At 38.2% G+C, this 17176-nt stretch overlaps 1 protein-coding gene across 1 annotated transcript; it reads right to left on the bottom strand.

The window, feature by feature from the left end:
* Positions 1 to 5814: 5814 nt before the first annotated feature.
* Positions 5815 to 14386, bottom strand: LOC105059068 (protein TIC 100). The gene is made up of 11 exons (XM_010942229.4): positions 13661 to 14386; positions 13255 to 13326; positions 12705 to 12794; positions 12434 to 12607; positions 11835 to 11925; positions 11545 to 11607; positions 11405 to 11471; positions 9634 to 9737; positions 9432 to 9558; positions 6851 to 7581; positions 5815 to 6481 (listed from the first exon to the last, which is right to left on the bottom strand). Exons 1-11 carry the CDS (start codon positions 14317 to 14319, stop codon positions 6119 to 6121), a joined length of 2541 nt encoding a protein of 846 aa, XP_010940531.4. The 5' UTR covers positions 14320 to 14386; the 3' UTR covers positions 5815 to 6118.
* Between the last annotated feature and the right edge of the window lie 2790 nt (positions 14387 to 17176).

The following is a 17176-nucleotide window of genomic DNA, read 5'->3' as shown; positions in this document are numbered from 1 at the left end:
TAGCCTTTTGCTACATGAAGAATAGATATTCTTTAATTTTTTTCAATGGTGACAGGACAAAAAAAATTTTTAGTAGTAGCTATTGATTACTTCACCGAATAGATAGAAGCAAAGTTTTTGGCACAAAATTATTGAGAAAAAGATATAATATTTTATTTAAAAATTAATTATTTATCATTTTACTTTATCTCAAATTATTATTACTGATAATGGACAATAATTTAATAGTCTAAAATTTAAAAAATTCTATTTCAAACTCTATATAGACCACAGAATTACTTTGGTGGGACATCAATAATCGAAAGAAAAAGCTAAAGTCACTAATCAGACTATTATTTAAGATTTAAAGATAAAGCTCACTGAAGCAAAAAAACTTTGGATAGATGAACATTATAGTATCCTTTGGGCTTACAGAACTATGCCTCAAGTACCAATCAGAGAAACATCTTTTAAACTTATTTTTGGGGCAAAAGTTGTAATCCTAGTGGAGATCGACTTACCGACTTATCGACGATCAAAATAAAAAAATTTCATGAAGAAAGCAACTCAGATCGGCTGAAGAATAATCTAGATCTATTTGAGAAAATCAGAAAAAAGAGTTCGGATTCATATAGCAACTTATCAATAAAAAGTGGCTAGATACTACAATGCTAGGGTAAAGTCAAACCTTTTTCATAAAGAATACTTTATTTTTTATCAAACTGAAGTTTTCAAACCTTCATAACAAGGGAAGCTTGCTCCCAACTGGAAAAGACCCAATCAGATCATTAAAATAATCTAATCAGGAGCATACAGAATTGAAAACTTAGATAGATCAGCTATTCTATGAACTTGAAATGCTGAAAATCTTAAAATGTACTACCAATGAATCCCCGATAAAATTTTCTTCAATATCTCAAATCCTATCCAAATGAGATCAAATTTTTGTGATCAAATGAGGACAACATATGATAATTTCTTATCCAAAAGAGGTCATGTTATCCGACCAAATGAGGACAAAATAGAAACTAAGTTTGTCCAAATGAGGTCATGTTATCCGACCAAATGAGAATAAAATAAAAATTAAGTTTTGTCCAAATGAGATCATATTATCCGACCAAATGAGGGATGAGATTAAAATTAAAATTATCCAAATGAGGTTGGAAAAAATTAAGCTCTAGATATGAATCTCGACCAAATCATGACAGCTTAATGTGAGACATCTGATCTCTGAATTGGATCTCATAAATATTTAATGTGAAACATCCGATTTCTGAATTAGACCTCACAAATATTCAATATGAAATACTTGATCTCTGGATCAGATTTCATGAATGTCAATTTAAGAAGATTTGATCTCTGGCTTAAATTCTTGGATGCCCTTGAGAGTAAAAAAGATGAGATATCTCAGCTTAAGTTAGAACCTCGTCTATATGGGAGATATGATCTATCCATCCTGACATTGAATAGAGGTACATCTAACACCTCAACTATAATCATTTGATTTATTGACAAGAGTTCATTCTCAATCAATCGATTTAAATTCTAATTTCAGATCATTCTCATATTTTAAAATTTAGATAAATAATTATTATACCTAATTTAGGATCTTTTAAGCCATATCAGCTTTATAATTGACTCAATCGAGGTCAAACAATGTTTATCATAACTCAAAAAAAAATTCAAATCCCACAAGTGATTATGAACTCTAGATCAGGTTGAATGAGGACAGAAAGACTTATCATTTAAAAAAAGGAAAAAGAAGAAGAACATGAACACTTGAAAAAATTTGTTCTTTCATTGATAAAAGATATATTACAAAAGCTCACATCGGGCTGGTACAAAAATGTTCTAATAGAAGAAAAGGATACATGAATTCAGGCTTTAAGCCTGAGGTGGATCAGATGCTGGGGCTGGATTTTAGAGGCCTCGGTTGTTGGAGATTCAATCAAAATAACTTCAATGTCTAGGATCTCGGTAGCTAGTTGAGGATCAACTTCAGCTCTAAGATGAGAAGCCACTCAGCAACTGGTTGAGTAGCTTCAATAGCAGGCTCAGCAGCTTCCACTGTAGACTGAGTAATAATCTCGATAGTAGGTTCAAAAGCTACCACAACTACTACATTAATAGCTGCTTCGGGAGTCAATTGACTGATGTCAAAGTCAGGAAAGAGCTTCTTCATCAGGTTCTTGCAGTTTTGAAATTCAAAGTCATATGCTCCTTTAGAAGCTTCGGTGACTCTATCTTAAAAGACCTCTAATACCTTATAATCCTCAACAGCTTCAGCAGCAACTTTCTCTATCTCTGTCGGCCTATCGTTGAAGTATTTTTATCATTTTTTTATAGGCCTGAGTCGCTTTCTTAATTTCTTGTAGCTTGGATTCCAACTCAGCAATCCATTTTATTTCAGTGCATAGATCTTCAAATTTTTTCTCAATAGTCGTTGATCTTATGCTGTTGATCCAGTAGACTTTAATTTTTCTCTTTCATTGAGGCCATCTTTTCTCGAAGTTGCTTCTTTAGTCCTTCGATAGTCTTAGCCTCTTTGGCTGCCTTCTCTTCAATTGCTTTTTTGCATTTTTGCTCGGCCTTGAGTCCTTTCTCCAAAGACTTCTTATTTGGATAGAATCATATCAAGTGCTCATAGAGCAACTTGATATCTAGGGCCACTTGAGGAAGAAAAAACAACATGAGATTGGTAAATAACTGATGTAAATAAAAAAATAAAAAGAGAGAAACTTACGTCAATCAGGCCAGCGTAGTCATAATTCAGTAACTGCTCAATTGAGCAATCCTGCCTTCGTGCCTCCAGATCCCTTTGAGATATGACCATGCATAGTAAATCTCGACCGAGCCATGGTGTTTCGAATAGAGATATTCCAAAAATATCGATCCTCTAAGTTGATGAAGAAGGTGTAGTCTCTAGAAGTCTCTGGCATTGTTCAAATGACCGAGTTGGTCTTGTCGATATCGGAGGTGCAGGAGAAAGACTTTGTCTTGGATGTGTGGCCTCTTTTGTAGGTGGATGGGCCACTTCGATGCTTTGCCAATATGAAGTTTTCGATCGATGCCGATTCAACTGCTGGAATGGAGGGAGATGGAGTTGCTATCGAAGTAAGTACTTGAGAAGCTCAAGCGAAGTTGAAGGAGCCGGTCTTGAGCTTGCTGCATCCTTGCTCTTTTTTGCTGCAGGTTTGTTTCCCGACTCCTGCTTCTTCTTCTTCATTTCCACTATCTTCTTTGGATCAAACTTCATTGCTTCTTTGCCTCTGCAAAGAGATAAAGGGGACTCTCCAAAGGTAAGCTATAACTAAATTTTAAGAAATGAAACTCTACTAAACTCTCTATAGTTTCTCTAATGAAGGAAATTTGAGTTCTCATTCTTTCTATTCAAGTCTATTCTCCTTGCTTTTCATTTCTCCTTTTTCATTATCTGTTATCGAGTTCTAGCTGATTTAAGCATTGGAGGGTCCTAAATTGAAGGTTCCCCCCATCAATTTTAGGGCTTCTTTTATAGGATCTTCGATAGGCTTCATATTTTGATCTTCTGCAGCATTCCAATTCGATTTTTGATAGACCTCATCGTCTCCGTCTGGAGCCTCGTAGCAATAAGAACAAAGCACAAAATTAACCATGGTCAGCCATTTGCAATCCATTTTTTGCTGAATATTTTTAATCTCATTAAATGATATAGCGATGTTTTATTGGATGATCCAAAACCTACATCATAAAATCATTCTAATCAATAGTTTCTGATAATGATTGTTTGCTTCGATCTTAGAAAACCATGCCAAATTATGGACTCTCAAAGCATCTCCTGGCAGGAGGCCCCCTCACGCTCTCTCGTGCAAGCGATCCCAACTCAGCTTCATCTCCTCCTCCTCTCCTCTCCGCGTTCTTCAGATCTACTCCGCTCTGCTTCTCATGATTCTTGCGTCAGTCTACATCGGGCTTCATGAGAATGTGGTTCTTGAAAATTGAAGACGCGACGCCGAGTTATGTCTACTGTAATATTAGGGGGCAGCGATTTCTTGGAACGTCTTCGCCGTCACCGTTATGACCGTTATTTGAGCTCATTACCGTCAAAATATCACACGCTGCGAGTGCGATCGTCCGCTCGGGATTTCTTTCGTGCAGCTTCTGAGGTGGACAAGGCGCGGTAAATTGGACAAAACCAGCCTGCTAAGACTCAGTCCTGGTTTGGCACCCCTCTCATCGGAAGAAAACCCATCAATGATCATCCACGTAAGTATAGCAAAATGGCCCAAGTAACGTTCCTCAATTCACGGATGGTCGTGCTCAATCCCAGTATTTATATTTGAAGATTAGATTAGATTTGGACGTGGCCCGTGAAGCCTATTATTTGGGATACGGCTTGGTGGCGGGCCCAATCGGTCCAATCAATCAGCCAACATCAAACTTTACAGCATGGGGACCACCTCGCATTCGTTAGTCGGACAGGCAGATAAAGGAATGGAAATAGCAGTCGTCCTCTCTCTTTTCCATCTCTCATCTGGCGGTCTCCCTCTCTCTTTTCCATCTAGCAACCAGCATGGTACCTGAAATCGCCATTAAGTTTCTTATATGCCCCTATTCCCGCCGCCCACGAAGTCGACCCACGTCAGAAACTTGCGAGCATGCATGGACAAAGGCAGTTGAAAGAGAGGGAGCCTGCGACACGTAAACTAATTTGATGCATCAAAAGTCTAAACGTCTGGGTAATGCAAAAATTCACTCACATGTTGTTTTGTATTCCCGTCGATCACTTTGTATGGGTATTGTGAAATGTGCCGCATGATGAAGTGCGTGAATGTTGCATGCAAGACAGCTGAATTATGTTTTGTAGTGATTTTTCTATGTCATCTGCTCGAGGTGAAAATTCGACAAATTATAACTCAAAAATTTATAGTAAATGATTCTGTCATAACATGAAAAAACTAACAATTCAATCGCATTGATTTTTAGGAATAATGATCCCGAAAATTTACGGGCTCTCTCCCTCTCCCGATCCTACCATCAGATATTTTCTACAAAAAAAAAGAAAAATTGAAGATTCGAACTTGCAAGAGTCTATTTTTCGTCTTTTCTCTCAAAGCATTATAAAATAATATAGGATAAATTTACAGCTAAAGTTGTAAGGATTTTGTTAAATATAATCTTTCTTTCCTGAAAACTTGGGTCGGTACACGTAGAAACTTCCGATAACTATGAACGATTCCTGCATTTTCGTTTCAGCAAAAGGACCACTTCAAGAGGCAATAAATACACAATACAATAAAAGTGACCCTTGTCACCAAGGCCAGGGAGAGAGGACGGAGGAGGTCAATTTTCTGCTTTTCTATAATGAAGCTCTCAGATCAAATTCCTATGTGCTTGTTGGAAGAGGTACTGCAGGCCTCATTTTCACATTTAGCTGCGGCCACCTGAGATTTAATAATGCCTCCAATAATCCATGCCCCCGAATCGTGGAACATGCTCACATATAACCTTTATTCCACGCCATAGAAACATGGTAGTAACCTGCAGCATTGTCAACAAAATCACATCATTCCAATTCCAATCATCTCCTGCGGAATAGAATTCCAATCATGCCATTGCCAACATCACGAGAGAGTATATGACTTGGATGCAAGAAAAAACTTTTCCTTAATGTGAATTTTTAATCTCTCTGGGTGTGGGTGACCTTCCCTAAACGTCAAAACAGAAAACATAACTGAACTTTCAACTGCCGAAAGTTCAGCAGAATGTCTAACAAGAAAAACATACACATGCTGAAAGAATCCGTACCATCAGAATTTGTTGCACTAACATGCAAAAACACCTGACACTCAAATATTCAATCACAAGGAGCAGAGATAAAAGCTGCAACATTATTTGCCTGATGGAACGACCATCATCTGTTCCGAAATTTCTGTAAACAGTAAAAGATTGCAGATGGTGAGGATTGCCGGTATCCACCCATGGAATGAACCTTCAGTATTCTGCTTGCATTTTTTTGTACTTCTGCAACCAGTTTTGCTTCATCTCCTGACCTTTCATATAAGAAACGAATATCTCTAGCTCTTTTCATCCCCTCATAATCGGTCGCATCGCCAAAAGAACAAAAATGGAGAACAAAAGAAAAGATAGTAATTAGGTACTACCATGGTGTGAAGTCATCAGTAACCGGAACATGCAGGGATAATATATTGAAACTATGAGCACCAGCTGATCTTCCCTTGGCCTGTATCATTTTAGGACCCTTTTGAGCTTGATGAGCTGAAAGAATCCGAGCTAAAGAGTACATTTGAGAATAGCCACTTTTTTTCTTGCAATGACCCCGCCGTAGTTGTGCCATTCTCAAATTTGTTCTTTGAAAAATGGTACCAGAAAATTTTACTGAGTTAAATTTTTCCTGGTTATCCATGATTTTCTCATGATTTAAATGAATAAAACCATTGGAACAAAAAGGCAATTTTCTTTTCTTCCATGACAGAGAGGATCCATGCAGCTTGGGCGGAACCTGTAAAGAAAATGCATGAAACAGCCAAATTAAGAGTTGCAAACAACCGATTCACAAAGAAAACTGGTTATATAAACAAGAACTAACCATAAATGGTTGTGTTTTAATGCTTGGAAATTCAGCCAAATACATTAATCAGATATCAACTTAATTTGTAGTGCCCACTCTATCAATGAGCTGATGGTAAAAAACATGCATGTACTATTAAAAAATAATTAAAAAAAAAATCTTATGCTGGCAAAGAGCTTTTACTGGAAAGCAGAAGCTACTAGGCCAACTTTTTGGCAGTGGCAAGATGGCTTTAAGAAATGGTCATACGTAGGTTGTACGTTGCAGCCCTATATGATGATCGAAAATCAAAGAACTTACAAGTGAAGCCAGGCTACATGTGGTGAATGACAAGGAGAGAGAAGAAAAAGGAGACTTTCCCAGTTTGCTTTCATCGGTAGAATCTGCTGTTGTTTCCTTATCAACTTCCCCTTCCACCGTACCGAAACTTGTCGGTGCCCCTTCATCTTCATCTTCATCTTCATCCTCACCATCCTCTGAATCTGCATCATCCAGATCAGCAGAACGAGAAAAGTCATCACTGTCCTTCCCTGCTGCAGCTCTTTTCTCTTCTTCTTTTTGCTTCATCTTTAACAAAGTTTCCAAGTCTTCTATTGCCTCTTCCAAGCATATCTCAGCTTCAATGAACTCCAGCTCCTTTTCTATAAGCTTCTGCTTCATCTCACTACCTTCCTTCCTTTCCTCAGTCCACTTCTCCAATTTATCCAACAGTGGCTTCAATGCATTCTGAACTGCAGTGATCAAGCGTGTGAATCCACTTTCCTTCTTTGCATACTTCGTTCCTCGCCCAAAGAACTCATCCAATCCAAGAGGTAAAAATTCAATTTTCTCAGGATCCACATCCTCCCCATGTTCTACACGTGGTTGCCAGAATAGGCGAACACCATATTGTTCGTCATCCACATAATTTATCAGCCGTCCAGTACGTGTGTGAAGAATGAGAGGATCTTCTGTATATATGAGCTTTGATGGGTCTTCAGGGTCCGGTTCAGGTTCCTTGTTAATGAGAACAAATTCAGGATCATCATCACCTGTGGAGTTAAAAATAAGCTTAAATCAACCAATAAATATTGATGGGATACATTTGTCTGAAATGAGATTTCAAAATACAACTAGAAATGTCAGCAGGCCAGGGAGATGAGAAATAACCATAAAATGGTCATTAAACCACCATGTTTTTAACACCTTTCACAAAGATGTTTGTGTATGAATTACTGCAGAATGATGACTATAGCCAATAGCTGATTAAGTTCAGACAGCTTAACAAAGAAGATGATGGCAAAACAATTAAATCAGTTCACTCGTGCATCAATTACTACAAACAGCTCTGGCAAGGAGGCAGATATCTTAGCAGAAGTGAAGAATAAAGTCAGGTAGGAGTGATCTAGAAAGAAAAGGGAGAAGATTTGAAAATGCATAAGGACAATGATGATGGATGGTATTAATCGGCACAACAAAACTCATAAAGAAATCCATCTGGGAGAACAATTACATAACTCATAAAGAAATCCATCTGGGAGAACATTTATTAAGTAATAGATAGCCTTAAACAAAATATAATGGGCATGTCCTCATATCTAGCAAGTTAAAGAGTCAAAACTGAATACAAAAAATTTATACGAAGTCCATCAGCATCTCATAAATATGCTGTTGCTAAGTAAACTCATAAACCGGTAGAGATGGTCAAGAAAGTTAGCATGAACAAACAAGTTGCACACCAAGATGTCGTCACTGCTGCTGCCACCTGCTCAACAGTCAGGCATGTCAGCAAAATTGTTGCAAGAATCAGCATCAATGTGATGCTTTTAGCCATCAAACAACCAGTGAACTTCAGATGAAGTAATTACAATCCCTAACTGTCCATGAAATTGCCATTTTATTGGCCTGCCTTAAATGGGTTTGGAATCCTACTATCCTGGTTCACATTGATTGAGCTGAAGGTATAGCATTCTGATTTCAAACAATGCCCTGGCCCAGGCTAAAAAATCTTGCTAGCCAACCCATGCTCGAGGATCTCCGGGATAGTGAGCAGTTAAACAATCATGAGGACTCTGATTTGTTCCATTGAATACTCAACTTAACTTCATCATGTAAATCCAGCAAAATGACTTGCTAATGTTTATCATAAGGGGCATGTATTTTAAATTTATTCAAGACAACAGATTTGTTTAGCAACATCAATGTTCTCATTCGAGAGCTCAAAACATGCTCAATTCTCGCCACAATGTAATCAAAAATAGCATAAAAAAAGGGTAGCCTAGATGCATTTTTTGAAATGTTATGCATCTTTTCATGTTGATGTGCACTTCTGCTTGGTATCATACAACACTATGCTGCACCATGCGATCTTTCACAAGCACAGTTACCATGCAAATCTTTCATAGAACTCATCAAAAGTCAAACTAAAGTCCTCCCTATAGAGGTAACCTCAAGGAAGATAGACCCTTTTTTTGCTTTATGATAAAGTACCCCATCTTTTATTCCCCTCGGCAAAGCATGCTTGCAATCCAGAGGTAAGACTTCAAAACCCTGTATCCTTCTCGCTCAGTTATTCCTTACCAACAGAATTCTAAAAGCAGATTACTGAGATGGTCATGCTGATTACACATGGAGGCAAATTACATGTCTACAGCAACCCTTTTATCCAGATTATGTGCAGTTACTTTTGATTTGTGTCATCAACTTATCAATTTAACAAGCAGAGCTACACAAAATTATTAAATCGAATCCATACAAAAAAAAAAAAAAGAGGAATTCTTATTGATTAGTCAAACAAGAAATTGAAACAATGTGCCACACAAGAAAAAGTAAGTCCTCAAACACCACATCTACAATTTGGTCAAGAATTGTATTTACAAATATCAGCGACAAAATAAATTACCTTTAGACCACCAATATTCAAGCTCCGCAGGCATAGGAATCCTCAGTGGTGCTTTGTAGAATGAGTTTAACCACATCTCCCTTTCCTGATCAACCTCCTCCACATATGTCTTCCAGTAATCAGGAACCTACACCAAACAGTTCATTATTATCATAGAACATGACAGCCCTCTGTCTTACAGGTAGAATAGCAGACAGCACACCTCATAAAATTGGTTGATAAATCCAGGAGCCATCCATACATCTTCTTCCTCATAGAAGTATGGATGTTGAGGATCACCATAGGGACCTCGCTCTTCCCTAACCACTTTGAGGAAAAACAAGGACAAAGAGAATAGTAAGAGATTGGATGCCTGGAATAGATCAAAGAAACTAAAGTATGCAACAATTTATGCTAGAAATGTTTTGTGAGTTAACTTGATAATAAGTGGACAATGGAAATGGTATTTAAGTTCAAAGAAATAAGAAAAAATGAAGACACATTAATGCACTATGGCTACATTTGTGGGAAGGGAGAGGAAGGATGGGCTGGAGGTTTCCACCAACAACTAAAACTGCAGAAAATTTATTTGAAATGGCCACCAGAAATTAGGCATGCAACTTGGCCAAGTTTTTCTACATTTGAGGCATTACTCAAGATATATATCATCAGCCACAGTCCAGGCTAACGGAAGGCATGCAAGTTAGTCAAAGTTTTTCTACATTTGAGACATTATTCAAGATATACATCAAGTCAGCCACAGCTAATGGAAGATTTAGAAATATCCCAGGATTTATCAGCCCAATTCGCATATTGAAAGATGTAGGATGCAGATAGTGAGAAAATCAGAATGGAATATGCACGCAATGGAAATATCTACAATGATAAGGCATAAGCAACTAATGGGGATGGAAAAGGAGTAGACCATACGGTTGGTTTTTATTGTTTTAGACTATAGCCATTCTGAATTGCATTGTTCATTTAAGGAATAGATGGCTAGTGAGTTTTCCTTCTGGCAAGGTAAATTTGTAAACACAGTAAACAAGTCCCTTTACATTTATTTTGAGGCAAGATTAAGCAACATGTCCCAATCATGACTCCATATACTTCATCAAACAAGCATCTTCAATCCTTTTTCCCACTCGCCATGAGCAATGTAGTGGATCTTTAAAACAACATCACAGTGGCATGTTTTATGTACAAGGCCAAAGAGGCTGACAGAACTATCCTCAACTATTATTTTTTAATCACCTCCAAGACAGCTAGAAGTGAACCTAATATCTAAAAATCACCTGGGTGTTAGTTTCGTGAAGTTCATGTTTCATGATATTCACACAGGAAGACAACAAAATAACAGCTGAAGTGAGACACATATGACATCAATAACTGCCTTAATAACAGGAAACTGTTATTAATAGATAATAGAAAATTCTGATAAGGTTTGGATTCAATAAAGTGGAAATTACTTCAAGAAATGGAATAAATTAGTGTGGCAAAAAAGAGCTTTTTGGCACAATTTGCATGAACGTGCAAAATTCGATGTTGCCATCAGCCACTGAAGATTTGAATAGTGTGAAATTCAGATGGACTAGTAACAAGTCTCAAGGAAATGGGAGAATGGTACTCATCTTTTGAAGAATTGATTTCTAGAGGAAATAGACTACATTATTCTGACAAGAAAAAGCTTTTTGGCATGATATAAAAAGACATGCAAAATAAGATGTTGCCACAGGCCTCTGAAGACTCGCAGAGTGCGACATTTAAGATGGACCAGCAACAAGTCTCTAGGAAACAGGAGAATGTTACTCATCTTTTGAAGAATTAATTTCTAGAAAACCTTATGGTTGATCAAATTTTCATGGATTCTTTAGCCAAAACTGGGGCCTTTGATAAAGATTGCTAAAACTTCAGTCTTCTTTGCTTTAGATAGTTTTATCCATAATAATTGAATATCACATTTTAAAGGGAAAAGGTAAAGTAGATTAGAAATGTACTTCCATCTGGCTTGTTGATAAACATCCGTGCCTTTGCAGCAGCTACTTCAGCAATACCTCCATGCAACTGAAATGGCCAATACATTAATAAAATTTCCAGAAAATGCACTAGCATGTAAGGAATGTAAATCAAATGATACCGCTGACACATCAGAATCACAACCCGTAGAATCTTCTAGAAGTTCCCCAAAATAGAACCTGCCCTGCATTCAGGATATGCGATTGTTACTCATATTTATTGTGCAAACAAACATGAACTATTCCAGAAATATTGATGTTCTCCAAATTTCTCCTGAATAACTAATAATCCCTAAATGCTAAAGATGTTACTCAGTGCTCCAGGATCAGACAGGATTCAAAAGCATAAACCATGCAGTATTCACTTAATGTTAAAAAGGGTACTAAATTAATCAGTTTGGCATGGACCTACGTATATAATGCGTTCATTAACTTCATATACACCACAGCCATGCATTCTCCCATGCTTCCACTGTCCAGCATACCTATATCGACCCTTCTCTCTGTCAGAGAAAATGTTTATCAGTAAACAAGATTATAGACAGCAATTTCTCTTAGCTAAAAGCTTTAAAAAAAAAGTGTTCAAAACATGTTCACCATAAAAAAATACTGCAGTTTGATGTAGTTTCCACTTAATAAATCAATAAACTGTACAAGAATTAATTTAGACTTCAGAAGTGTGTATCTCTAATGTTAAGTGACTTGTTACACAAAGTTTGATTTCCACTGATGGATCACAGACATAATTCCTAAGAACAATGCGATGATTCATAAGTCATGATGTTTCAATAGCAACCAGTTAAGCATCCACATGAGACAATCAAATACATATATTTCAGGAGCCCAATGCATCCTCACCTTCCAAAATCTAAAATTATGGTAATGGCAACCATGAGAAGAATGATATAAAGGTGTTGTTAATTAATTGGATTATGGTGGTGGTAGTGAAGAGATGATGCGTGTGAAGTGGAAAAAAAAAATGAGTAGCTGAGTGGAGCAACAGTTACTTACGGTTTCTGCCCGAACACCTTTACCCATTCTTCCCTTTCGTAAAATGGAATTTCTCTTAGATTACCAGATAAGCGGTAGCTATCTTCAACATCCATCTCCAGCCATCTTCTATCTTCTGGGGTCATAAAATCCATGGATATGATCCTACCTTCAGCTCGCATTTTAGCTTCAAGCCTGGTAAATAAAGTACAGGGTCAGAAAAGTACATGATATAACAAAGGTTTTCCAAAGTTACATGAAATAGTTGGAAAAGAAATCAACTCCGACATACTTTGAACCTGGTACAGGCTCTACATCTGGAATATCTACTTCAACAACTCCATGACCTTCCATTTGATTCTGAAGCCATTCACCTTCATACCTACAAAGGAAAATGGACTTCTTAGAAAATAGTCATCTGCCTTGTAAGTAAAAGAAAATGATAGAAGGAATTGACAATCTGTAGAAAAACACCCTCAACGTGTGTGAGCTAAATCATTTCAATGAGCTCAACTGTCGTTAAGTTCATTCCATGAAAGAATAGGCAAACAGCAGGTGTAATTTGCAAAAATTAATTGCGGTTATTTTTACCTATGTTGGTGGACAGAAATCAACAAAAAAGGGCCAGTATTCAGATACACTTTAGATGGAATAAAGCTTGATGGTTACAACGGTAGTATGAGAAGCCAAAGATCATTGCATGCAATAAATATCATAGTACCACGCGCAGGTGGGTAATGTTGTGAAAATTGTGAAAATGAAACCAAAATAAATAGAAAGATCAAGAGTAATGAAATGATAGGAAGTCAGCATTCTGTGCGGTGGATGATAAAGAATCTCACCTGACAAGTCCCTGTTCAGCAACATAAACACCTTTCCCATGAGCCAAATCATCCCAGACGGTTCCTTCATACCTTTACGAACAAATATAGACAGAGGATCAGTAACACAGTCTACGATGCCACTCCAACCAAGTTAAGTATACTGCAGTGTACATAAGTCTATAGCACAGCAACCTTGCTGAGATTATCAGCTGCATGACAAAAAACCATCACTTGTAACACAAAACGGTTTCCTCGACAGTAGCATTGAGGAAATATAACAAATAGGTCGTCTCCCTGATACTCTTGTAAGGAAGATGATTCAAAAATTCTAATTTGGCTCGTCGTAATCTTATAAAACGAGGGAAAAGAATGATGGAGAAAAACTGAAAAGCCAATAAGAGAAAGAAAGCAAGGCAACACTGACGTGCTTCCGTCCGGGAATACATAGCTGACCCATTTGAGGAACTCCTCGATGCGGTCGAGCTCCTCGATGACGGACTTGGGATTGGAGATGTCGTAGTGGTTGTCGGGGATGGCCGGGTAGTACCTGCGGTAGGGGACGTAGAAGGGGGCAATGGGAGGGTCGCGGCCGGCATCCATCTCGTGGCGGACGACCTCCCACTCCTCCTCGTCGGCCCACACGGGGTCCCACCCGGGCTCCGTCATGTCCAGGGGTGCGTCCGCCCACAGCTCTTGAAGGTCCTCCTCCCGCCACTTCTCCGGGTCCGGAGGGAAGTCGTACAGGTCCTCGTGGTGCACGTAGTTCTCCTCGTCCTCCTCCTGCAGCTTCTTGTTCGTGCGGCTCTCCAAAGCCTCCGTTAACCGCCGGATGTTCACCTCCGGCGAGTTCTCCTCCTCGGAATCGTAGTCGCCGGACTCCTCGCCTCCGCCTTCTCCGCCGCCGCGATAGTCGTCGGACGAGTATTCCGAATCGTAGTCGGATTCCTCGTCTTCCGACGACAACGAGGAGGAGGACAAGGCATCCTTTTCCGCCGCCTTCTCTTCCCCCTTGGCGGCATCTTCTTCTTCTCCTCCTCCGCCACTGCCGTCCGACGCCGGCTGGTTTAGCTCGTCCTCCGCCATTGGCCGCTAGAAGAAGAGGGTAGGGGAAATGGCAGCAGCAGGAGGGGGGAAGGGATAGGGTATCAAGGTGCGACTGCGATGGGGTTGGGCCAGCCAATAGCTGTGTCCACGGTCTCGCTGATGGATGTAATCTGGACCGTCCAACTGATGGTTTTCCGGGGTTGATAAGCCTATTGCCGTCTGATTCAGGAACTTGGCTGAAGGGCTGAATCCTGATCCGATACGGATCGGGTTTCACGTTTCAGTGATATCTATATCCATATTGTTTGATGAATACAGAAAAATATTAATGGGATATAAAAAATTATATTTATGTTTATTTCAAAACAAATACAAATATAAATCACATATGTATATAAAAATAAATATAAATTAAATAATTAAATTTTATGTTCATAAAATTAAAAATATTATTAAGTAAATAATAAATTAAGTTAATAACATGTTACCATGATCATTTTTTTTTTTAAGTTCACGAGTACTATATAAAATTTAATATGATTATAAATAGAATCGGATATTATGAATTGGTAGCTGTTTATCTATAATCAGATGCTCACATATTTATCCATATTCAAGTACATTGGGATATAAACATAGACTTGAATGGATATTATTCTATCCACTTTCCCTCTATTTGTTAATGTCTAAGATAGAATCAAAATACATTGGATGGTCATGATGAATGGTGTTGTGGATAAGAGTTCGGTCTGACAGGTGAGGTATTATCCGCTCTGGTCTATAGATCTTATGATTTTATCTTTTAAAAAATATCTCACATAGAAAGGATGATCCCTTCCTTATAAGCACGAGTCTCCCTTGACTCATAACGAATGTGGGATTATTGGTGCCCTCATACTATTAAAATCATAACAGAATCCCCTCAGTTAAGAAGTACTTTGATGTGTACAGTTCGAGAAACCCTACAGTCAGCCGAGGTGGACCTCAACCCTTACATGTTGCGTCAAATTATTGCCGCTAAACTTTGATGAGATAATCGGCCTCAAGCCGAGAAGGAGCGCGTAGATCTTGGAAAAAAAAATACCTACAAAATAAAGTCCTCTTGTCAGAGGATGTCCGACGAAAAACCCTCCAATACTTAAATCAGTTAAAAAAATAGAACAGTTGAAAGAACCAAGAGAACAAGAGCGACAAAATGAGTTCAGAAAATCTTATCCAGATTTCCCTTTTACCTCCATTTATATAGGGTGGGATTGCCATTATCTTATAACCCCGTCCCTTAGAGTGTGGAAACATGGGCATTACCAAATTTAAGTGGATAGTAACTACCGTAGGAATTAAGTAATGGGCCATCAATGGACGGTTACCATGTTCGACGATCTCATAATTGTGGGCAATTAGTACCCATATTGCATGACTGTTGTTCGGTTCATATTTTTTTGGAGTTAAAATAGTCGATTAAATATCGAGAAAGTCCTCAGTCGAAGATCACGTAAAATGTTAGTTGTATATCGAACTACTAGTTAGTTGCACCGCATTTAGTCAGCCAAAATCTGAATTAGATTGTCGGTTCGTATCAAAAATGATTATCAACTTAGTCGGTTGTCAACTTAATCGACTATCATCAGAGAATTCATCCCAATAAATAGTGTGATACACTAGATAGTGATTGACATTGCAGATGACCATGGTAAAAAATGGCTACAAAGATGATCCTTTGGTAGGAAAAAACAAATCTAACAAGACCGTATTATAGAGTGATGACATAGATGGACCTCCAGCCTAGCCCTAAAGCCAAATTTCAATTGTCAAATGAACCTAAGCTAATATATAGTGTTTTTGAAAATATTTATAAGTATTGCTTTGTTACCAAAGAGCGGCAATAATATAAATAATTCCACTTCCCCGCAATAGGAACTCACCTAGCGGATTCTCTTTTGCAGCTACTTATCCTAAAATTGCGTTGTATGTGATTTGATGGAATGTTTGGGCATGGATATAAGTTCACTCTGGATGGCCAACACAAAGTTAAAAGTACGATAGGTCATTGTTTTTTTTTTCTTTTTGGAACATCAAAATTCATTAAACCATCCTAGTGTACATACAACTGTAAGAATTGAAAATGAAATATCTAACAATTACAAAGGAAAATCAGACATAGATATCCACAATATAGAGCCCATACGTGTAATAACATATAAAACTATCCAATACATTGTACTATTAGCTGCTTAAAAGATATGTTTAGCTCCAAAAAACTGAAGAGATGCATCCATTCTTAAACAATCCTATCTTAAGGAATGAATAAATAATTCAAAAGAACTTAAATCTATCAAACACTTTATAATTATTAAAAAAATTTCATCCAGCAAATCTCCTTCTAGTATAATATAAGATGCTTTTAAAGTATTGATGCCTTTCTATACAGTATGTAGCACTATTGTAGGAACTGTTATATCAAATAGTCTAATTCTACCTGTGAGGTTGTGACCACCACTATTCCGCTCGAGTTCCTGATAACAAAGTTTGCTCCATGTGATTCATCTTTATTGAAATACTACTGTCATGGCCCGGCCCATTGGGCCTTGACCCCAGTCCAATACATAAACGAAAAACAAAGGAAGGAAGAAATAGAGGAGAAGACTCCTGAAGGGAGTCTTCTTCCTCTTCTCACCGACTCCCAACCGGAGTCGGAAAGAGCCCCCTCCAACTCTATTTAAGGAGGAGAACCTTCCTCTCTTCCTCTCACCGGAGAAGCCGAAGTCCATCGGCGGCAATCGCTGGAAAGCCACTGCGGAAGACCGTCCCTGTGCCCATCGAGATTTCTTGTCAGAAAAGCTTCGCTGGCGTTGAAGGTGAGCCTCCTCCCCTTTCTTTCTTCTCTCCCTTCCTTCCC

The sequence above is a fragment of the Elaeis guineensis genome, chromosome 9 (genome assembly GCF_000442705.2).
Source record: "Elaeis guineensis isolate ETL-2024a chromosome 9, EG11, whole genome shotgun sequence".
NCBI lineage: Eukaryota > Viridiplantae > Streptophyta > Magnoliopsida > Arecales > Arecaceae > Elaeis > Elaeis guineensis.
Note: the sequence above shows the minus strand (reverse complement) of the source record. Positions and strands in the feature narration are given on the sequence as shown.

Excerpts from the sequence above, each read along its gene's own strand:
- LOC105059068 (XM_010942229.4), bottom strand. The coding sequence starts at position 14,319 with ATGGCGGAGGACGAGCTAAACCAGCCGGCGTCGGACGGCAGTGGCGGA. Across the intron at positions 11,926-12,433 it reads AAGGTGTTCGGGCAGAAACC|AGAGAAGGGTCGATATAGGT; the intron begins GTAAGTAACTGT and ends TTTCTCTGACAG. Across the intron at positions 9,738-11,404 it reads TATCAACAAGCCAGATGGAA|TGGTTAGGGAAGAGCGAGGT; the intron begins GTACATTTCTAA and ends TTTTCCTCAAAG.